This window comes from Adiantum capillus-veneris, chromosome 25, assembly GCF_014529385.1.
Source record: "Adiantum capillus-veneris isolate H3 chromosome 25, ASM1452938v2, whole genome shotgun sequence".
Lineage (NCBI taxonomy): Eukaryota > Viridiplantae > Streptophyta > Polypodiopsida > Polypodiales > Pteridaceae > Adiantum > Adiantum capillus-veneris.
Genome location: NC_140955.1, coordinates 52,633,365 through 52,657,138, shown reverse-complemented (window position 1 = coordinate 52,657,138; position 23,774 = coordinate 52,633,365). Strand labels below are relative to the sequence as shown.

General features: G+C 41.9%; 1 protein-coding gene across 5 annotated transcripts; it reads left to right on the top strand.

Moving 5' to 3' along the window:
- The first annotated feature begins 730 nt into the window (after positions 1–730).
- Positions 731–7,621, top strand: LOC147424885 (uncharacterized). 5 transcript variants are annotated; one of them, XM_086499565.1, is made up of 4 exons: positions 731–1,092; positions 1,195–1,301; positions 4,179–4,288; positions 6,360–7,621. In XM_086499565.1, the coding sequence occupies exons 3-4, from the start codon at positions 4,283–4,285 to the stop codon at positions 7,518–7,520; spliced, it is 1,167 nt and encodes a 388-aa protein (XP_086355691.1). In that variant the 5' UTR covers positions 731–1,092; positions 1,195–1,301; positions 4,179–4,282; the 3' UTR covers positions 7,521–7,621. The 5 variants fall into 5 exon arrangements, with proteins under 5 accessions (XP_086355691.1, XP_086355693.1, XP_086355689.1 ...); XM_086499567.1 differs by having other exon boundaries at positions 1,192–1,301; positions 4,182–4,288; XM_086499563.1 differs by having other exon boundaries at positions 1,192–1,301.
- Positions 7,622–23,774: the final 16,153 nt, after the last annotated feature.

The following is a 23,774-nucleotide window of genomic DNA, read 5'->3' as shown; positions in this document are numbered from 1 at the left end:
AGTGGCAAGTCTTGAGATCTATTCATTACTGACCAAGATGCTTCCACCCCCAATATCTTTACCTCCCTTTCCTTGGTTGAAGGCTTTTCACGTACTAAAAGCATTTTCACCTACACAGCGACGACATCTTTGAAATCGATGTAAACCACTTTGGTAACTTGACTTCTGTGCTCAATGCTGGACACATCTCTCCAATTAAAAAAAACAAGGTATGGGCCCCGCCCCGCCCCGCGCAGCTTGCCGGTGGTTAACTGTCTACACCCGATTCTGGCACCGTTTTTCGCATTGCCATAAACCAATATGGCCAAGCAGCAGACTCAACCGTCATTCCCGTTTGTAGGCGACCCATCTTACCATGCACCTGCGTACTCACCTTGAAATCGCGAGAGCATTTTTGAAGACTCTCGATATTTTTCGATTTTTGTTTCAGTTGGTACCTCCTACTCGTGTTTGGGATCAAAAAATGACAACATGAGATCGAAAAATGATAGCAATAATTACGTTGGCTTTGGGGGGGGGGGGGGGGGGGGGGGGGGGGGGGGGGGGGTTGTTGGTGGTGGTCCAATAGCGATGCAATTATGGCAACAAGAAGCCTCAAGTGGAAACTTCCAATGGAAGGTTTCTAGACGTTCCAAGTTGCAAACCTTCCATTGACACATAATTGTATCTCCTTAGCTTTTCATAGAGTGTCATAATCTATGGGTAAGTAAGGCGACGTGGGGAAGGTAGAACCGCAAGATGGTGAAGAGATCGAACGGTTGAGAAGGCAGGAAAGGGTCTATCTGGACGACAAAAGTGCGTGTGGTGTCGGGGTGCTCTTCAATTCTAGATTTTTATATATTTTGTTTTTCTTTTTTAAATTTGAAAATCCAGGCTCTTTGTTGCTCGACAAAGCGCCCGTGATTTGCAGTTGCCGACAGAAGAAGGGAAGAAGAGAGCGGCATAGAAGCGTTAGTATTGTCTGCGTGTATGCTTGGCTAGAGAGAGAGAGAGAGAGAGAGAGAGAGAGAGAGAGAGAGCTTCCCCTGATCTTGAGAGAGAGAGAGCTTGAGCTTCTCCTACTCCTATGAGCTTCTGAGAGTGGCTTTCCAGGTAATGACTCCCTTTACCCACTTCAATGAGCTACCCATAGTTGTCTCTTACATGTATTCTAACTAATTAGCTCTGCTGCTCTCTGTTTTAATTGTGTAGAAGGAGCTGAATCGGTCCATTGCTCGGTGGAGAATCGGTGGTTGTATGCACCCATCATGCCTGGCATCACCGGCCTCCGGCCATAACCAGCTGCCCATCCATCCATGATAGTAAGCTGCTCTCCAAGCTCTCCATAAGTATGTGCATGCAATTTTTTATTTCTGTCTCTCAGAGTCTTGCATGCTATAAGGGGGTCTTAAGACTATAGATGGGTGCTGATGTTGGTACCCTTTGTAATGCCTACAGAGTAGGCGCCACATTAGCTAGCTTGCATTACAATTACACCAAGCTAAAGTTGGTTATCTCTCGAGTTTAACGAGGATAGCCTAGCCAAAAAGACATGTAATAAATGCCCATTGATCCGCAATGAGAGTATAATTTGTTGCCTAACATTATCTCTAATTGGGAGATTCACTGATGTAAGCCCATCTTGGTACTAGACACAACTTGCACAAGAAGTTTTGGACAAATTCTCACAATGATTCCCACATTGTGACTTTCGTCAACATCATGAGCTTCTGTGAGGGAGGCACCGCATACCTAGCTAGGTACGATTGGGGGCAGGGGACCGCCGGCCCGATGGGGGGCCGGTGGTCCCCTGCCCCCAATCGTACCTAGCTAGCCACCGTTTAGGCAATTTAAGAGATACATTAAAATAAAGGGTTTTTAAATTCAATTTTGGAAAAAAAAATTCTAAAATAAGGGATCATTTTATTCATTCAGACATGTTAACAGAGGGGCTTTTTTAATACCCTACGCGAACGCACGTTATATAGGGGAGTACTGAACGATGAAACCCCCAGGTGTGTGTGTGTGTGTGTGTGTGTGTGTGTGTGAGAGAGAGAGAGAGAGAGAGAGAGAGAGAGAGAGAGAGAGAATAGCAAATAACAGATTATGAGAGTTTAAATCTCTCATATCTCTCTCTCTCTCTCTCTCTCTCTCTCTCTCTCTCTCTCACACACACACACACACACACACACACACACACGGAATGTGGTCAACATACAAAACACTCCTTGGCTGGCCCAACCTCATTGTACTACATAAGCAACATTACATAGAACAAGCCACACCTTTAAGGTGGTGGTCACGCAAGGCATAGTTATCAATAATTGATAATTGTGCCTACTATGCATTATTTTGAGAAATTCAATGATTAATGAGCCTACTCCATGGTCGCGCAAAAAGATTGAGCCAAAACTGAACCTGCGCTGCTGCCACCTGGCGGTAGTTGGTCGTAGATACGCCTCGCGACAAAACGTCTGCTTTGCATGTGCTACAACTGCCATGTTCGTGTACCTATTCTCTCTCTCTCTCTCTCTCTCTCTCTCTCTCTCTCTCTCTCTCTCTCTCAAAGAGGTGCAGATAAGTTGACAACGTCGTCAACATGCGCAAGCTTAAAGAAAGCAAAAAAAAAAAGGTATAGGCGATAGGCCTTTGCAACTATCCCAATTTTGGCATACTTACAAGATCCTTGGCGTAGTAGAACTGAGCTGCTTCACTCAAGAGGCTTAGTTATCCGCCCAACTTACTTTTAACTGAGCCTCGTGTGACCACGACCTAAAGTCGGCTTTCTACACTTGTTGCTAATCCATGACGTTAGGGACACCTAGGCCATGGGGCCTTGCCTTCGCTTTTAGAACCACAAAGCCCTTGGAGAACCCATGGTTTTGCGACTCTTCTTTTAAAATTTTATGACCGCAGTACCGCGCGGCAGGTCACATACTAGCTGCCAATATATGAGCTTGAATTTGAATCCCACCAAGAATATTGACTACATCCCTAGTGGCAAGTCTTGAGATCTATTCATTACTGACCAAGATGCTTCCACCCCCAATATCTTTACTCCCTTCCTTGGTTGAAGGCTTTTCACGTTCTAAAAGCATTTTTGCATGGGAGTCGATCAACACCTACACAGCGACGACATCTTTGAAATCGATGTAAACCACTTTGGTAACTTGACTTCTGTGCTCAATGCTGGACACATCTCTCCAATTAAAAAAAACAAGGTATGGGCCCCGCCCCGCCCCGCGCAGCTTGCCGGTGGTTAACTGTCTACACCCGATTCTGGCACCGTTTTCGCATTGCCATAAACCAATATGGCCAAGCAGCAGACTCAACCGTCATTCCCGTTTGTAGGCGACCCATCTTACCATGCACCTGCGTACTCACCTTGAAATCGCGAGAGCATTTTTGAAGACTCTCGATATTTTTCGATTTTTGTTTCAGTTGGTACCTCCTACTCGTGTTTGGGATCAAAAAATGACAACATGAGATCGAAAAATGATAGCAATAATTACGTTGGCTTTGGGGGGGGGGGGGGGGGGGGGGGGGGGGTTGTTGGTGGTGGTCCAATAGCGATGCAATTATGGCAACAAGAAGCCTCAAGTGGAAACTTCCAATGGAAGGTTTCTAGACGTTCCAAGTTGCAAACCTTCCATTGACACATAATTGTATCTCCTTAGCTTTTCATAGAGTGTCATAATCTATGGGGTAAGAGGCGACGTGGGGAAGGTAGAACCGCAAGATGGTGAAGAGATCGAACGGTTGAGAAGGCAGGAAAGGGTCTATCTGGACGACAAAAGTGCGTGTGGTGTCGGGGTGCTCTTCAATTCTAGATTTTTATATATTTTGTTTTTCTTTTTTAAATTTGAAAATCCAGGCTCTTTGTTGCTCGACAAAGCGCCCGTGATTTGCAGTTGCCGACAGAAGAAGGGAAGAAGAGAGCGGCATAGAAGCGTTAGTATTGTCTGCGTGTATGCTTGGCTAGAGAGAGAGAGAGGAGAGAGAGAGATTGAGAGAGAGAGAGAGAGAGCTTCCCCTGATCTTGAGAGAGAGAGAGCTTGAGCTTCTCCTACTCCTATGAGCTTCTGAGAGTGGCTTTCCAGGTAATGACTCCCTTTACCCACTTCAATGAGCTACCCATAGTTGTCTCTTACATGTATTCTAACTAATTAGCTCTGCTGCTCTCTGTTTTAATTGTGTAGAAGGAGCTGAATCGGTCCATTGCTCGGTGGAGAATCGGTGGTTGTATGCACCCATCATGCCTGGCATCACCGGCCTCCGGCCATAACCAGCTGCCCATCCATCCATGATAGTAAGCTGCTCTCCAAGCTCTCCATAAGTATGTGCATGCAATTTTTTATTTCTGTCTCTCAGAGTCTTGCATGCTATAAGGGGGGTCTTAAGACTATAGATGGGTGCTGATGTTGGTACCCTTTGTAATGCCTACAGAGTAGGCGCCACATTAGCTAGCTTGCATTACAATTACACCAAGCTAAAGTTGGTTATCTCTCGAGTTTAACGAGGATAGCCTAGCCAAAAAGACATGTAATAAATGCCCATTGATCCGCAATGAGAGTATAATTTGTTGCCTAACATTATCTCTAATTGGGAGATTCACTGATGTAAGCCCATCTTGGTACTAGACACAACTTGCACAAGAAGTTTTGGACAAATTCTCACAATGATTCCCACATTGTGACTTTCGTCAACATCATGAGCTTCTGTGAGGGAGGCACCGCATACCTAGCTAGGTACGATTGGGGGCAGGGGACCGCGGCCCGATGGGGGGCCGGGTGGTCCCCTGCCCCCAATCGTACCTAGCTAGCCACCGGGCCGGCGGGTCCCTTGCCCCCTATCGTACCTAGCTAGGTATGCGATGCCTCTCGACCAAAAGCTCATGATGTTATTTATTGTATGAAAAACACTAGAGAAGACTCCATTTTCCTACATTAGAAAATTTCTAAATCTTCTTGTGTTGGTACACTAGGCATCGTAGTCACCACTAGGAACTCTGAGGCACAATTGTAGCAAGGCATTGTTGCACACTTTTATTGCTACTATATTAGTCAAAGGTGTAATTGAATCTCGTGGATCCCTTTGGTACGTTGATCCTCCATCAAATGGAGAACAACTTTAATATTCCTCAATTCATCAAGAGATAATAGTTGTATCTCCATTCTACAACTTGCACTGTTTAAAAAAATTAACTTGGGCTTTTTGTTTGGATTCATTCAAATATATACCAATACTCATTTTGGGGCACTATACATGTAGAAGTGCCAATCATACCACCCAAATTCAGCGTCCACTCTCTCTTCTTTGACCAAGGTGTTTCTTATAACAAGGATTAAACACATGTGCATTCGGAAGACACAAAAACATTAAAAAATGATGCCAGAGCATGACTTAGAACCATTTAGCTCTAGGACATGTTGCAAATCTAGTTACTATTGCAACTTTAGAATTGCTTTAGATTCACTATAAAAAGACAAATTAAATGATACGAAGATAAATTAAATGATATCAAGATGAAAATTGCTTTAGATTCACCATGAAAATACAAATTAAACGATACCAAGATTGGTACTTTTAATATTGATGCGTTGTCTGAGAAAATTCACTTTTCAAGACATTAGAGATAGTCAAGGCCTAATTACGATACAATTTTTAGCAAGTTACAAATTGACATACAAGAAAGATTCCCATCGTATTCCATTTTTTTTTCTCTAAATTGGAGGTGGATACGATTTCCTATTGGAGCATGTCTCTAATTGGCTATGCATGTCAGATGTGAAGGAGGATGCAAGATATGCTAATGCTAGCTTATATATTGTATCTAGGTTATAATTTGTAAGTTTAGTCTTTTTTTTACCTTATGAAGGTATATAGAGTGATGTAGCATGTGTGCTAACGCAAGCTATCCTTATTTTCTTTTAATGTTTGTTGAGCATACCACCCCAGGAGTTGAATCCTCAGGGAGGTCACTTTTCAAAATGTGTGTCATATCACGTGAGTTAAACAAAGAGGGTCATTAATAGTTCAAAATGTATAATTTTATGGGGTGGGGTTTTTAAAATAGGCCCACAATGTAAATATAACATGTATATTAGGGTATTATTAATAATCTCTTGAATGCACGATATAGGGAGCTTTTGATGAGAGACCTCGTCATCCATTCACAGAAGCAATCATATTGTGAGGCCTCAATTACTTGGTTGGCCAGTATGTTTAAAAATTTGTCAAAATGTTTTGCTGTAAGTTTCAAGATAGAAAAAATATCCAAGTTCCACTGTTAAAATAAAGCACATTTTTTCAAGGTGGCTCCATAGTAAAGACATGGGAGGAAACTGACCATGAGCTTGTCTTCCATATTGGTTTTGCAGGGGCAAGGTGTTTACATGAGATCCTCATCTCCTGCTCCAGTTGCTCCCTGCCCCGGCCCTCTCATCGATCTTTCCAACATTGCTTCTGCCAGTGAAATTCTAGCTTTTTGCTCCAGCTCCTTCAATATTGATCAACCCCCATCCACCCCTGCTGCACCTCCGGCTTCACAGCTCGCATCCGGCGAACCTCGGCGCCTCGCCAAAGCCCCCCACCCCCCACACATCCTCAAATGCCCCCGCTGCACTTCCTCCGACACCAAATTCTGCTATTACAACAATTATAGCCTCTCCCAGCCTCGGTATTTCTGTAAGAACTGCAAGCGATATTGGACCGCTGGCGGCGTTCTGCGCAATGTCCCTGTTGGTGGCGGTCTGCGTAAGAACAAGAGATCCAAACTCAAATTCGCTGCCGAGGCCGAGGCAGCAGCGTTGGTGTCTCGTGACGAGTCCACCCAACACCAGCATCATGAGGGCAAACCCCCTTCTCCAGCACAAGTAGCATCACCAAGTGCAATGGGTAGTTCCATCACCACTGTTAATTCCTCTGTTGTTTCAGGTCTACCTGCGAATTTCGCCGCTCCGAATTTGCTCCCGTCTCATCGACCTACGGTGGTTCATTTGCCCAGAACAAGCTCTGGAAGCGAGTGTTCTACTATTGATTATGCAAGCAATGAGAGTTGTGCTGCCAGTATGGGATTGGGGGCAGCAGAACCTCGCCTACTGCAGCATTTCTATGATGGTGCAGGCTTATGCAGAGCACACCCACAATTTTATGCAAGCTATGGCATGTCAAGCTTGGGTACAAGCTGCAACCAGCCATATTCAGCAAGCTCAAGAGAGGAGGCTGGTGCAAAAAGCAGGTACAATGCTGGGGGCTACATTGATGCTAGCTGCTCTCAGAGTTTGATTGGCATGGAAGCGGTTGCAGGTTCGAATTGCGACAATGGCAATGTGTCCACTTCTGACAGGGTCATGATGATGGGCAGTAATGCCAATCATGCCAGTATTAAGGGTGAAAAAGAGGATATAGCTAGCTCTATTTCTAGTTATGAGTGGCAATTCATATCAGAGAATCTCTTCAATGGGGATGGCCTTATGCATGCCTCGGGCGGTAGCTGGCCTGATTTTTCACAATTTCATGATTCTTCAGGGCCTGGCTGAAAAAATTAAAACATATGTAGAAGTTATTTTTTCTATGACCTACTAATTAATTTGTTAAGAAATTCCTTTTTTGATAATTCTTATTAAATATTTTGTAATTGTATCACAAGGGTAGTTCCACCGTACACACACACTATATATATTATATATACTATATATATAATTTATTTATTTATTTTATGGCACATGTTCTATTCTTCCACTTGTAAGGCCTTCTTGTCAGGATATGGTTATAGCGCGTTTTTGTTCATTAATCTTTTTCTTTTATATATATATATATATATGTATATACAGAGAGAGAGAGAGAGAGAGAGAGAGAGAGAGAGAGAGAGTCTTTGAAATGATACTTATAGGAGAGCACCTTCCATACTAATTTCCAAGGGTCAAGCATCTTTGGAGTGCAAAGCTAGCTAATGTATGTATGTGATATGTGCTTGAAGCCTTTGATTGATTGTTCATGGGGCATACGGTGCTTGTGGCATACATTCTCTTTTCTTGAAGCCAAGATGCTATTTCCATTTAAGGAGGATAATTGCAGCTGTCTTCATAGTTCATAATTGATATTGCATAAATCATGATGTGGGATTAGGGTGACCCTCGCTCATGGGTCACTCTTATTTCTCGTGGATTGTTGGCCATTCTGGTTAAAGGGAAATTGGATCTTGGGTGGAAAGAGGGATGTTAGCCTAAGGAAGAAGTAAAGAGCACAACACAAAAAACCAAATTTATATAGATAAGCATCTTCTAGAGAAGAAAAAAAGTGTGGTGATGATGCTTAGTGTGGTCACACACATCACAACCATAATTGATCACAAATTTTCCTTCATAATTACTCCATAAAGAAGAGTAAACCCAAACTTTTGCAAAATGGTGAACATTTTGCAAGGCAAAGACCTTCTGAAACGATTAGCAGGGCGGTTTTATGTTGATACATATGATGAACTCGTGTCTTCCTCAAAAAATTCAGCAAAAAGATAATGCACTTTAGGATAGGGGGTTTCAGCGCTTGCCAATGTGTTCTCAACATTGGTGAACTTCTTGCTCTTTCATCATGCACATGAGGGCCTTACCTCTATATCTTGTGCATTCCAGGAGTAATCAAAAACCTCTTCCCACTTATATAATTCTTTGGGAATGAAATCACCCCTTTTGCTTAAGAAACTTATGAATTTTGTCTTAAAATCAATAGAAGAAAACCCTCTTGTACATTAATTAAGTGACTTCTTTGCATCTATTTACCCCTTTTGATGAACATGTGGTACGATTCCATCAGCCTTGTCAGAATATTAGCATGTATATGCGGATGTGACTATGCTTGTGGTTATGGATAAATCTCTTGGCTACAAAGTAAATATGACCTTGCCATCATATGATCATTCAAGAGTCTTTGGTTATGAGGTGTTTGTTCATGTACTCAAGGACATTCGAAAGGAGCCAGAGCCAACGTATACAAAGTGCATTTTCATTAGCTATGGTTAAAGTGATGAGATGGGTTATTGTGTGTGGGACGTAGTTTCACAAAAAATATTTGTTGGCCCTACAGTAAAGAGCGTATATACAATGCACAGGGGGAAAAACCTCCTAGTGAGGAAACAATGCCCTGACGGTCCTAAGTGTGTTCACACACATCACTACCACATGTATATGGTAACAAATCCCTCCAAGGTGTGGTGCGGTGAACGAGAGTTGGCACATAAAGTATAGAGAAGTGCCATGCTCGGAGGACATGATCAATCCACAAAGGGAATTAAGCCCAAAGCTTTGCGAAAAGCTTCAAACTTCTCACTAGACAATGCCTTTGTGAAAAGATTTACGAGGTTGTCCTGCGTTGGCGCATAAGCCAAGCTGATCTCTTCTGCTGAGAGTCTCTCCCTGGCATAGTGATAATGCACCTCAATGTTCTTTGTGCAAGCATGAAAAACTGGGTTCCTAGCAATTGCCAATGTGCTCTGACTGTCAGTGTAGATGATGTTGGCAGTGTCCTATCCAACACCCAAATCAAACATAATGCGTCTGAGCCATACACACTCAATCATAGATGTAAAGACTGCCTTGTACTCAGCCTCACAACTGGAAGTGGCCACACTATGTTGCTTCTTGCTCAACCATGATATGCATGAGCGGTCGAGCATGAAACAGAAACCATTTGTGGACACTTGCGTGTCATCTCAATATGAAAAAGTATGTAAATCTGGTGGCAATGATCCCCCTTGGGATAAAACAACCCAAGATGTAAAGTGCCCATCAAGTAGTGAAAGATCCGTTTGACAGCATGCCAATGCTTAGACCTTGGGCTATGCATAAATCTGCTGCCCTATGAGACTGCAAACTTAATATATGGCCTTGTGTAGTTTGGTAAAGAGGTAAGTCGCATTATACGAAAACAATAAAACGTATTATACACGTTTAATGGCCGTATAATACGTTTGGTCCCAAAAAATGGTTGTATAACACGATGACATGTCACTGAAATCAACCTCTCGTATTATTTCTCTTAGTTTCAAAAGTTTGCATTGTTTTCAAAATCCCACTTTCCTTAATGTTGCAAGGAAATTGAGATTTCCTTTTAATCTCTCTCTCTCTCTCTCTCTCTCTCTCTCTCTCTCTCTCTCTCTCTCTCTCTCTCTCTCTCTCTCTCCCACCCACACACACACATGTGCGCGCGCATGCACACACACACACACACACACACACACACATCATTGAATTTTGATTTTGGAGGAATCCGACAGGCCACGCTTTGCACATTATACCACCCATATTGCCTCAAGCTTTGCTAGAAAAGCAAAGCATACTCATCCTTATTTGCTTGAGCCTATCCCCTTGTCAATTATATGCACTATCACAGCCAATTGGCTAAGCCCCACTTTCCTTAATGTTGAAAGGAAAGTGGGATTTGCGTTTAAACTCTCTCTCTCTCTCTCTCTCTCTCTCTCTCACACACACACACACACACACACACACAATGAAATTCTAGCACTTTTGATGTTGTTAGAGTTGTTTTGTCTACAAGTGAGCAATCTCATTGGGATGCTAGAGATGTGTAAGCTCATGCATTGATGTCATTATCTATGAAGTGCACTATTACTCCTCAAATTTTCTCAGCAAATTATCAAACAGTCTTGGGATAGTTTGGCCGATATTTATGCAAGCCGCAATGAGGCTAAAATTGTATTGTTTTGTGAAGAGCTGGAGTCAAAGATTATGGAAGAGGAAGATGACATGGACACTACCCTTGCTGGTATCAAGGCTATCAATGAGAAACTCATTCTTTGCAGGTGAAGTTATTCATGACAATTCACTTGTGTAGAGTGTTCTTGTCATAATAATCAATATCTAATTCTCCTAAATGATTTTCTCATATTAAACTGATCATTTAATGTGGGGAAGTGCCAAGGGAGAAAAAGCTAGAATATTGGTTAAGTTAGCAGACCGGCCACAGTAGGGATCCAAAGGAGGGAAAATAGGGATCCAAAGGGGGGGCCATCTGCAAAAGAGCCATGTGAAACAACGGGCTAAAAAGACCCTAAGGTTCAGCCCATTAAGACTTCCAAAATGCTAAGGTTCCAAAATTCAAAGGTTGTGTCCAAAGGTCAACCCTAGGGAAAATTGGATGCTTAGTGTGTGACCAAAAAGTCTTTTTACATCCCTACATGGGAGGGGGCGAGCCCCAAAGCTAGGGGATGAGAGAGAAAGCCACACACACACACACAGGCTCCCTTTACACAAAGGGAATGAGGGACACATGTCAGCTCCCTAGGCCAGATGCCCACAAGGTGTGCCCAATTCCTATTGGAAGACCCTTGAAGTGGACCAATGAGAATTAAGCTAGAGTAAATCTAGCTTAATTAATTTAAAAACATTTAATAAAAGAAACCAATAAGAATTAAGTGTCCTAGAAGACTATTGGGCAGTCTCCCAAGGGGTCCAATGAGCATTCAGGAGCCCCATGGCTTGCCTGATTCCTATTGGCCAGGAGGCAAAGGGGTCCAATGAGAGTTTAGTTTAATTATTTAATTACCTAAAGCTCTCACAAAAGGGGAAAGAGGGACACATGTCAGAAGGCTATCACTTATGCTGCTTAATCCCTATTGGCTTGACCTGGGGAGGTCCAATGAGGCAAAAGCCAGACTTACTTAGCAGCTAGGGCTCGCCCAAGAGAGGGGGGGGGCTGATTTTTGCTTGGCATTGTCACACACACTCTCACACTTGACCATGTGTGAAGGGAAAATACTCTATCTCCTCCCAAGCTTTAATGGAGAGCTCATCACCTACTCCAAGCTTGTGAGATAGAAGCCTACATCAACACTCTCTTGGCATGTGGATGCAAATCCAACCAAGAGCCAAGCTTCAATGCATGCTCATCTTCTCTACCAAGCTAATTACTAAGCTAAGCTATGCTAATATGAGTGATTATGTGAGGAGATGTACTTCTTTCTCGTAAGATACTTCTTTTTCCTCTCAATCTACTCTCATACCCTGCTAGCTCTCACCATCTTCGAAGGTGTGTGAGGTCTTGGGTCTGAGAACGGGGATAATTCAAGTTGTGTTTGATTAAGTGTTTTGCTTGGTGTATGAAGCTTCCATCTTCATTGCACTAGCTTGTCTTGAAGGAACACAAAGAATTGTATTGTACAATGTCTCTCTTGATGGGAGAAACCATAATACAAAGCCTTTTGGAGGGGGGACCGGCTCCATGCAAATCCGGTCCTCAACTGTTGTCAATAGCTTAATTGCTCTCTCTTTTGAAAGTATTGTCGATGCTATCTAACTAGGTGTTATGCTTTTTGTTGCTCTCTCCACCCAAGCACTCTTGTAATTCTCATTAGGAATCAACTCTAATGAAATGCCCACTATGTTCATGCTAAATTCCGCTACACAAAAGATTTTAGGCCATTAAATGTTACATTGGTATCAGAGCTCAAGGTTTCTCTTTTCTTGCTCAAGAAGGGAGGTCCTCAAGCTAGCTACAAATGGTTGGTATTATTAATTGCCTGTGAGTAAGTAGAATAGGGATTTTTCAGCCTTGCAGTGCGCCTGCCTTTGTGCAGTTAACGGGGCATCACCGTTGAGAGCTATGGTCTTAATAGTGGAGTCCTACGGGGCTTGCCTACGGCTTAACCACTATTGAGCTATTAGAAGCTTGACAGGAGCCGGTGCTGTTTTGGTGTCGAAAGACCCTCTCTTCTATTCCTTGCAATTAATGGTATTCGAGCCGCGGGTACAGTAGCTTGAGTGCTTTTTCTAAAGGGGTAAAGAGGAGTAGCAACTAGGGCTTGAAGTGCCAAAGTACACCTAAAAAGTTTACACCTAAAAGTTGTTAGAATGGCTGACAATATTAAAGAGAGTGAAATTAATGTTGATAACTTTGATTTTGCTCATGAGCAAGCTACTAATGATGCTTCAATGCTTGTTAATTATCTTGTTTCTAGGCTTCAACAAGCCATGGGCAATCCATCTCTCCAAAGTGAAGTGCAACGGCAGCTCCGTGCTCACGGGATTCTCCAAGCTCATCACCATGACGAGAGAACACCTAGGAAGCCTCCTTGTGAGACTACCAAAAGAGGTCTCTCTCCGATTCGGGAAGAAGAAGAGAATCCATATGAAGGGCTCAAGAACTTACTTCTTGATGATGCATCTCCTTCCCAAAGGAGAACTCAAGAGCCTCCACCGAAGGAACGAGAAAGAAGCGAGTCTCCCGCCACCTCGGCGGAGATGGCTCCACGAAGACGGCGGGCTAAACGCTCTCCATCACCACCAAAGCGGAGAAGACCATCACACTCTTCTCCACGCCATAATTCAAAGAGGGATGATAAAAAGCAAGAGAAGAAAAAGGCGAGAAAGAGGACACCCTCTTCTCCATCTTCTTTATCCTCTTCCTCTTATGAAAGCTATGGTGAAGACGACAAAGATCAAGACAAGAAAAAGGCGAGAAAGAGGTCACCCTCTTCTCCACCTTCTTCAAATTCTTCATCTTCTGAAGAAAGTGATGGTGCAACTTTTGAACCATCAAAAAGAAGAGGCCATAGGAAATCCTATGCCGCATGGAAGAGGTCGTCCAAGCTGAAGAAATTCAAAGAGGGAGGGAAGAGCATCTCTTTCCTTACCTATGATGGCACCTTCGGTGCTACAGACAAAGTTTTGGCCTTTATCCAGCAATTCGATGCGGCGTTTGGAGATGAGGGCTTCACGGAGTCCTCTAAGCTACGCCATGTAGCTATGCACTTTCAAAAGTCCGCCAGACAATGGTGGTCTAGCCTACGAGCCAACGGTGAAGCTCCACGAACATGGAAGGCTTTAAGAGCTTCCATTATGAAGCAGTTTTTGGCCACCGATGCCAAAGACAAAGTACTCACCGAATGGCGAAGCTTAAAGCTCTCTCCCAATGAATCCATCCACAAATATGTAGACAAGTTTTGGGACCTACAACTCAAAGCCACTGTCTTCAAAAAGTTGGATTTTGGAGAGCAAAAGCAACAATTTTGTGCGGGCTTAACCGAAGAAATGGCGGAGTATGTCAACTCCCAAAGGCCACGTACCATATCGGCGGTAATACACCATACTATGGTGGCCTCGCGAATCAATTTCCAAACGGGGGGTAAAAGAAATAATAAGCCCCCGGAAAACAAAGGTTCCAATGAGCCTAACGGGAAGGACAATGTCCAAAAGTCTCCTAAGGGCAATTCCAATAAAGCTAAAGAGAAGGGAGTTTACAAAGGAAAGAATAAACTCTCTCCTGAAGAGCTTGAGCGTTATCGTAAAGATAACCGGTGTTTCAAGTGCGGCGAACAAGGGCATGCGTACCGCGCTTGTCCCCAAAAGAACAACCGCCAAGATCCTCCTAGAGCTTCTTTGGTTGAAATCCAAGAGGAGGAGATTCACCAAATTCACCACAAAGGATCTCCTCTATGCCATGCTTGGGGAAAGGTAAGAGAACATGATGCTTTTATTCTCTTTGACCCTGGTTCTACTCACAATTTTATATCTATGGAGTTAGCCACCAAGCTAGGCATACAATCCTACGAGATGGGAGATATCCTACCCGCAGACAGTGCCTTCAAGGGGCAAGAAGCTTCAGTCACTCCCTTAATCGGGAAATTGAGGCTTCATGTCCAAGGCTATGTGGACAAAGAGGATTTCTTTATCTCTCCTCTCAAGCATGAGGATGTAATCCTAGGGGCACCATGGTTTGACCGTTTGCCTGCCCATGTTAAATTTCCTGAAAGGAGAATCTCCTTTAAGTTCAGGGAAAAGGACATGTATATAGATGCTAGGGAGATGGGTAACACCATCCCCATTGTACATACACCAGCTTTCAACAAGTCAATAAAGAGCTCTATTTCCGTGTACATGATTTTTGTTAAAGATTCTCAAAATGAACCTAATGCTTTAGCAAAAGAAAATAAAAGCAACCAAAAGGAATTAGAGTTATCCAATTTTCTCAAGGGGTTTCAAGATGTCTTTATTGACGACATCCCTTGTGAGCTACCTCCTAAACGAGGTAATGACGACCATGCAATTGAACTTCTTCCAGGAAGTTCACCGCCTAACAAACCTCCTTATAGAGTTTCTCAAGCTCAACAAGAGGAGATTATGCGGCAAGTGCATGAGTTAATTGAGAAGGGCATGGTTAGGCCTAGCTCATCTCCATTTTGCTCACCTGTGCTATTAGTGCAAAAGAAAGACGGCACATATCGTATGTGTGTCGACTATAGAGCACTAAATAGGATCACTATCAAAAATAGGTTTCCCGTTCCACGGGTAGAAGACCTATTTGATAAGCTACAAGGATCGACCTACTTCAGTAGGATTGACCTAAAAAGTGGCTATCATCAAATAAGGATAGTTGATCAAGACATTGTAAAGACCGCATTTTGTACTACATTTGGTCTTTACGAATACATTGTCATGCCTTTTGGCTTGACTAATGCACCAGCCACATTTAACCGCTTGATGGAGAAGCTGTTCAGACCTCATCAAACCTTCACTGGAGTGTTCTTTGATGATATTATCATCTACTCTAATTCATTAGAGGAACACAAGCAACACCTCCAGGTAATATTTCAAGTTTTAAGAGAGAATAAACTTTATGTTAATCGAAAGAAAAGTGAATTTTTCTTGCAAGAGATTCAATATTTAGGTCACATTATCTCTCAAGATGGAATCCAAATGGATCCATCCAAGTTAGAGGTAATAAAAGGATGGCCTAAACCAAGGAATCTTCATGAACTAAGAAGCTTTATAGGTATGTGTGCATACTATAGACGCTTCATAGAAAAGTTCTCACAAATTGCGGGACCATTACATGACCTAACAAAGAAAAATGTTAGGTATACGTGGTCTGCTAAGGAGAACAATGCTTTCGAAAAGCTTAAAGAAAAGCTTATCTCTCAACTGTGCTTACACTACCGGATCTCTCAAAACCATTTGAGGTCCAATGTGATGCTTGTGGTGATTGCCTTGGGGCTGTTTTGCTCCAAGAAGGGCACGCCATAGGCTATGAGAGTCGAAGGCTCGACCCTGTTGAGCAAGCTCTAGGCATATACGAAAAAGAACTCCTTGCAGTTCTACATGCCTTAGACTCATGGAAGCACTATTTATTGGGGACTCCTTTCATTCTGCGAACGGATCACCAAAGTCTTAAGTACTTCATGACGCAGACCAAGCTCTCCGACAAACAAATGAGGTGGGCAAATTTCCTTTCGCAATTTCATTTTCATATTGCTCACATTGCTGGCAAGCATAATCAAGTAGCCGATGCACTCTCAAGACGACCGAGAGTGAATGCGGTTTCCATAGCAACTCACAATGATCTATCTTTAATGATAGATGAGTATGCTATTGATCCCGATTTTAGAGATGTGATTTCAGCCCTTGCCTTAGGGAAGAAAGAAGAACCATTTACTTTACAAGATGGTTATCTTCTCTATGGCAATAGACTATGCGTTACTAACTCACTACGTGAGAAAGTAATGTATGAATCTCATGCTCCCCCATATGCGGGGCATAGAGGGATTCAGTCTACCCTAAAGGGAATTGAAACATATTTCTATTGGCCTACCATGAAAGTGAACATACATGAGTATGTTTCCAAATGTGTGGTATGTCAAAAGACAAAATTTGATAGAGGGAAGCAACTTGGATTGCTTCAACCCTTGCCAATCCCTAATTCACCATGGGAGAGCATATCCATGGATTTTATCTTTGGATTGCCTAAGTCTATCCATGGGAATACGGGAATATGGACGATAGTAGACAGGTTCAGTAAACAAGCTCATTTTATACCTGTCAAAAAGACTATCAAAGCCCATCAAATGGCAACCCTCTTCATTTCGCAAATTTTCAAGTACCATGGCTTGCCAATGTCCATAGTGTCGGATAGAGATCCTAGAATGACCAGTAATTTCTGGAAGGGTCTCTTTGAGAATTTAGGAACAAGGCTAAACTTCTCTTCGGCCTATCATCCACAAACTGATGGCCAAAGTGAAATATCTAACCTAACTATTCTCGATCTACTAAAAGCCTATGTAACGGAAGTAGATCAAAGATCCCAATGGGAGAAGTACTTACCCTTAGTAGAGTATGCTTACAATAACACTGTACATACTTCTACAGGAAAAGCACCTTTCGAGGTAATTGAGGGAAGATCAAAAAGTCCCTTGCTACTTAAGGTACATGGGAAGATCTTCGCTGCAGATGAGTATAGCCGAGACCTACAAGAATCTTTCCAAAAGATTAAGGATGCTATCTCTATCTCACAGCAAAGGCAAAAGGCTGCTGCTGACAAGCACAGAAGAGCCCAAGCCTTTAAAGAAAACGATTGGGTCTTGTTAAAGTTTCCCAAGGCTCGATTAAGGCACACTACGGGCAAGAATCCTACGGGCCACCAAAAGTACTATGCTAAACTAGCAAAAAGATACTATGGTCCCTTCCAGATTCTTAGGCCAATCAATGAGATGGCCTATCAACTTAAGTTGCCCAATCATTGGCTCATACACAATGCTTTTCATGTGAGCCTCTTAAAGCCTTACAAAGGAGAGCCACCTCAAGAACCAACTATTGAAGACCCACCGGAGATCGAGGACCACGAGGAGGTGCTGCAGCCCGAGTCCATTCTCCGACATGAAGACAAGGTATTAAGAGGCGGTAAGACTATCCGACGATATCTTATTAAGTTTAAGAATTATCCTTTTGAAGATGCTAGATGGATGCAAGGCATACAATTAAAGGATAACCTAAACCTTGTCAATGCTTACAATGCTTCCCAAGAGTAAGCAAATGTACAAAATGTTAAAAATGAACAAAAATTTTTGTCTTATAAGACTCTCTTTTTCTTTATTTGTGCACAAAAATGAAGTAGTATGCATGCTTAGATCAAGTTTGCGGAGACGACGTCTCCCGAACACCAAGTAGAGCTTGTCACTCTACTATGGAAGACTGATAGGACTAAAGTGCAGACATGCTTGCGGCAGCCTCAGGCTCTCAAGCGCCCAAATGGACTAGTCATCCATTATGGAATGATGTCGTAGGGTAACATAGGGATCCTCTACCCGCTAAGAAAAGGACTCATGCATATGCTTTATCTTCTCTACACCATAGTCGAGGACGACTATGATTTCAAGAGAGAGGTAATGTCATAATAATCAATATCTAATTCTCCTAAATGATTTTCTCATATTAAACTGATCATTTAATGTGGGGAAGTGCCAAGGGAGAAAAAGCTAGAATATTGGTTAAGTTAGCAGACCGGCCACAGTAGGGATCCAAAGGAGGGAAAATAGGGATCCAAAGGGGGGGCCATCTGCAAAAGAGCCATGTGAAACAACGGGCTAAAAAGACCCTAAGGTTCAGCCCATTAAGACTTCCAAAATGCTAAGGTTCCAAAATTCAAAGGTTGTGTCCAAAGGTCAACCCTAGGGAAAATTGGATGCTTAGTGTGTGACCAAAAAGTCTTTTTACATCCCTACATGGGAGGGGGCGAGCCCCAAAGCTAGGGGATGAGAGAGAAAGCCACACACACACACACAGGCTCCCTTTACACAAAGGGAATGAGGGACACATGTCAGCTCCCTAGGCCAGATGCCCACAAGGTGTGCCCAATTCCTATTGGAAGACCCTTGAAGTGGACCAATGAGAATTAAGCTAGAGTAAATCTAGCTTAATTAATTTAAAAACATTTAATAAAAGAAACCAATAAGAATTAAGTGTCCTAGAAGACTATTGGGCAGTCTCCCAAGGGGTCCAATGAGCATTCAGGAGCCCCATGGCTTGCCTGATTCCTATTGGCCAGGAGGCAAAGGGGTCCAATGAGAGTTTAGTTTAATTATTTAATTACCTAAAGCTCTCACAAAAGGGGAATGAGGGACACATGTCAGAAGGCTATCACTTATGCTGCTTAATCCCTATTGGCTTGACCTGGGGAGGTCCAATGAGGCAAAAGCCAGACTTACTTAGCAGCTAGGGCTCGCCCAAGAGAGGGGGGGGGCTGATTTTTGCTTGGCATTGTCACACACACTCTCACACTTGACCATGTGTGAAGGGAAAATACTCTATCTCCTCCCAAGCTTTAATGGAGAGCTCATCACCTACTCCAAGCTTGTGAGATAGAAGCCTACATCAACACTCTCTTGGCATGTGGATGCAAATCCAACCAAGAGCCAAGCTTCAATGCATGCTCATCTTCTCTACCAAGCTAATTACTAAGCTAAGCTATGCTAATATGAGTGATTATGTGAGGAGATGTACTTCTTTCTCGTAAGATACTTCTTTTTCCTCTCAATCTACTCTCATACCCTGCTAGCTCTCACCTTCTTCGAAGGTGTGTGAGGTCTTGGGTCTGAGAACGGGGATAATTCAAGTTGTGTTTGATTAAGTGTTTTGCTTGGTGTATGAAGCTTCCATCTTCATTGCACTAGCTTGTCTTGAAGGAACACAAAGAATTGTATTGTACAATGTCTCTCTTGATGGGAGAAACCATAATACAAAGCCTTTTGGAGGGGGGACCGGCTCCATGCAAATCCGGTCCTCAACTGTTGTCAATAGCTTAATTGCTCTCTCTTTTGAAAGTATTGTCGATGCTATCTAACTAGGTGTTATGCTTTTTGTTGCTCTCTCCACCCAAGCACTCTTGTAATTCTCATTAGGAATCAACTCTAATGAAATGCCCACTATGTTCATGCTAAATTCCGCTACACAAAAGATTTTAGGCCATTAAATGTTACAGTTCTCAATGGGTTGCTAGACTCTTACCAGACTTTTGCTAGTACTTGGGGACACTTATGACCCAAGGAAGATGACATGAAAACTTTTCTCATTGATTTCAAGGATACCAATGAGAAACTCATTTTTGTAGGTGAAGTTATGACAGTTCACTTGTGCATATTGTTCTCGATGCATTGCTAGACTCTTAAACATCATTTCAGATAAAATGGGAAAATCCCACAACTTTTGGACTGGTTTCAATGCCTATGGAGTCCTATTTTCCATTTGATTTGGAAAAACTTTGTGTATTTTGAGAATGTTATAAATACATTTTGTTGCTGAGTCCTTATGTTACATTACTCAAAGAGATAGATTCTCAAGAAAATGGCAGTGTTGAGAAACACCTTTTTTCCATTAAGAAGTTATTTTCATGTTGGTGTTAATAAATACCTCATAGAATCATATATATGCAGTCAAAATTTTAAAAAAACACACCAAGTTATGAATATGAAATGTTATTCATTTTCTCTTATTAAGCTAGCTTGTGCTTTCTCCACAACATTGCATGGGATCTTAATTGCTTCTGCAAGTCTTCTACCCTTGGAGTCCATGACCACACGATTGCATCAACACACTCCCAACGCTTTGGGTCGGCAAGATTGCAGCACCAATTCTTTTTTCAACAATCCTAAATTATGAGATTTCTTTTTTGATATTTTGGTTCCGTATCAATGGCCTTTTTGTAAAGAGGAAAATCACATAAAGTCCATGTGTCATTTTCTATAAATGCATCATATTTTGATTTCATGGCATCATATAACAAGTCATGATGTGAAGTAATGTGCTTTGTAGCACTACTATCAAAGTACCACACATGTGAGATTGCAGCAACTAACATACATGCATCATGGATAGAAAGATCATAAGTACACTCTACACTAAATGCGTACTCTACATCTATATTAGCATCACGTCTCCTTTCCTAGAAGATTCTACAATAGTTGCACTTGTAGTGGATCCAGCCTCTTTCTTCTTGGCCTCTTTTTCCTTTAACTTAGGACATTGCTTTATCGAGTGATCATTATCCTTGCAATAATGGCAACACATCTTCTTCTTGCCCTTTTCAACAGAATTTCCATAAGAGGTTCTACCAGTAGAAGCATTAGGAACAGGTGATTTTCCACTCACTAAAGAACCATGAAAAGTGGCTACATTTGTTGTTACGCAGCAACAAAAGCATGTTCAACTGCACGTTGTTTATCCCCGTTCTTTCTTTAAAGTGACTTTTGCAATAGAAATGTGCATAATGCATCAAACTTGACAGATTGAGGGATTCCTTGGGTCATGAGTCTCCAAGTACTAGCAAAAGTTTGGTAAGAATCTAGCAATGCATCAAGAATAGTCTGCACAAGTGAACTGTCAGAAATGCCTTTGCCTATAGAAATGAGTTTCTCATTAATATCCTTGATACTAGTAAGGAAAGTTTTCATGTCATCTTCCTCTTGCGTAATCTTTGATTCCAGCTCTTTACACAGCAATGCAATTTTAGCCTCATTGCGACTTCCATAAAAATCAGCCTGAGTATCCCAAGCCATTTTTACTGATTTTGTTGAGAAATTGTGAGGAGTAATAGTGTGCTTAATAGATAATGCAATCAATGCATAAGCATGCACATCTCTAACATCCCAACGAGCTTTCTCAGTCATAGGTAAAGCAACTCTAGCAGCAACAACAGATCTGCCAAAACCAAAAACTTCCTCAATATATCATGTATCCATAGAAGGCGTGCGAACATCAATGCCCTGCACAACATTTCAAACTCCCTTTGACACACTAGTTTATCCTCAGTAGTGAACATCTTGAAAACATCTATGTTGTTGTTAGCCATGGTGAGTGATTGCACCTGATGTAATACTACGAGTTAGATTTGGATCATCTTCAAAGAAAATACCATGCATGCTCTCATGTGCAATAGTAAATGATAAGCATTGCATGTATTCTAAGATAGATCCCCATCTTGGGACTATTAAACACGATATGTGTGAGTGAAATTCTGTGTGTGCCATTATTGAATATAAACTAAAAACCCTTTGGAGAACAGAACAACTATTACAAATGACAATTGACAAAGAAGAGTAAAGATTTTTGGTACTATAATCCCACAATTTCTAGATCAAGAACAAGAGGGTTAGATTAGAGTTTTGATTGAGATTTATCTATGTTTGAAGATCTTCAATATTCCTTTGAATAGCAACAAGCTAGAAATGAGAGAGAGAGAGAGAGAGAGAGAGAGAGAGAGAGAGAGAGAGAGAGAGAGAGAGAGAGACACAGAGAGAGAGAGAGAGAGAGATCCTTACCTACATGCAGATGACAAAAAGAAATTATTCATTAGTCCTTTGTGAGTTTTGCATGCCTCATTAGACTCTCTTTTTGTTATAAATGTCACCAATGTTCCTAGTTTATATTGTTCAAAAAAATAAATTGATTGTGCTATCTCTAAAAAACATGTGAGATACATTTAGTTTTCCTCCAAATATTTTCCTTTTAAAGTTTGATCATTTGCCAGGATCATATGGCCTAGCAACCAAAAGAGTTAAGAATCCAATAGTTGTTGTTAAGCATAGCGTAAGAGTCATTCCAAATCTCTTTAATCCCCACTCTGCCAAGCTCTCAGAGCTTGGTAACCAAAGATACTTTCACAAGGCTACTCATAAAATTAAGAGTGGCAGTAAATTGGTAAGGTCACCAAGAGATCAACGATTTTAAGTCAAAACCACTTTATTTGCATCCCATAGTTCAATAGCTGCAACAAAATGTTAGTATTTAAACGAAAATACCCAGGCAAAGTTATGGTGGTAATCATCACACCAACATAACAAAATGCAGCCATTAATATTGGTTTACATCACCAATCTTCGTATAAGGACAACACCTCAATAAACTAGTTACATACACAATACCTTCTTACATGGGGCTCCTATACCAAAAGAATCATTGTATATTATGATGCCAAAAATACGGACAACCTTCAAGGCAGCCAAACCCAATTTAGAAATGATACAAAAGATCTTTTTTGTGCACCATCTTGGCAAGTCCTACCAAAGAGTGTTAGTATAATATCACCATTGTAGTGGTATGGTGGCTAACATCGTAAAAAGCCATTCTAAATAGTACAGACAAAGATTGAGGAAATCAAAATTTTCCAAAAAGCATAGGTAGTACCTAAGAATAGTACACAAAGTCCCATGAGCATGGTGTATTCAATCAATAATCACAATCTAGTACAACCCTTTCTGCTTGTAGGCCCCAAAGGAGTGTATTCATTAATTACATTTAGAACCATAAGTAGGTCCCCAACTTGGGGTAACCCATAAACAAAAATTCTCCCACAAGTAGAAAACCCAGTTTGGGACTGAAAACCTTGTATATGTTGGAGAAAAGCGATTATAGTTTATTTGTCAAGCACAATCCTATGAGGAGATTTTGACCACCTATGATGGAGTTGGTACCTCCTCCACTTTCTTTCCCGTGTTCTTGGTCATGGAGATAGTAAACACTTTTTATGCAGCAAACAAAACACACACATATGTAATGCAACAAGGACTGAGTAAGCTCTAGAGGGGGCTCACCTTTCATGCTTTATATGACAAGCCAAGTGGCTCATCATCGTCACCACAATCTTGAGCCGGCTAGCACATATGGTCAAAGTGAGAGAGAACAGGGAAGATTCTCACATGAAAATGACAGTAAACACAGGTTATTTCCTCCATACAATTAATAAGGTTGATATCAATTCCCAAATCAAGGGCCCATTCCCACCGTATGTTAAGTTTATGGAAAGGATCCCATTGTTAGTTTAGGAGTTTTAGGAGTCAAAGGTGCATGCAATGCCCTGTGTGTTCACAGAGGAGCTAGTGTATGCAAATGTGTGTGTGCACACATGCACGCATGGTTGAGAGAGGTAGGGGATAATAAACAAGAGGTTGCCCTTTCCACGGGACCTCTCTTTGAGCTTCTACTCTTCCATTAGGGCCACTTTTTCTATCATCAAAA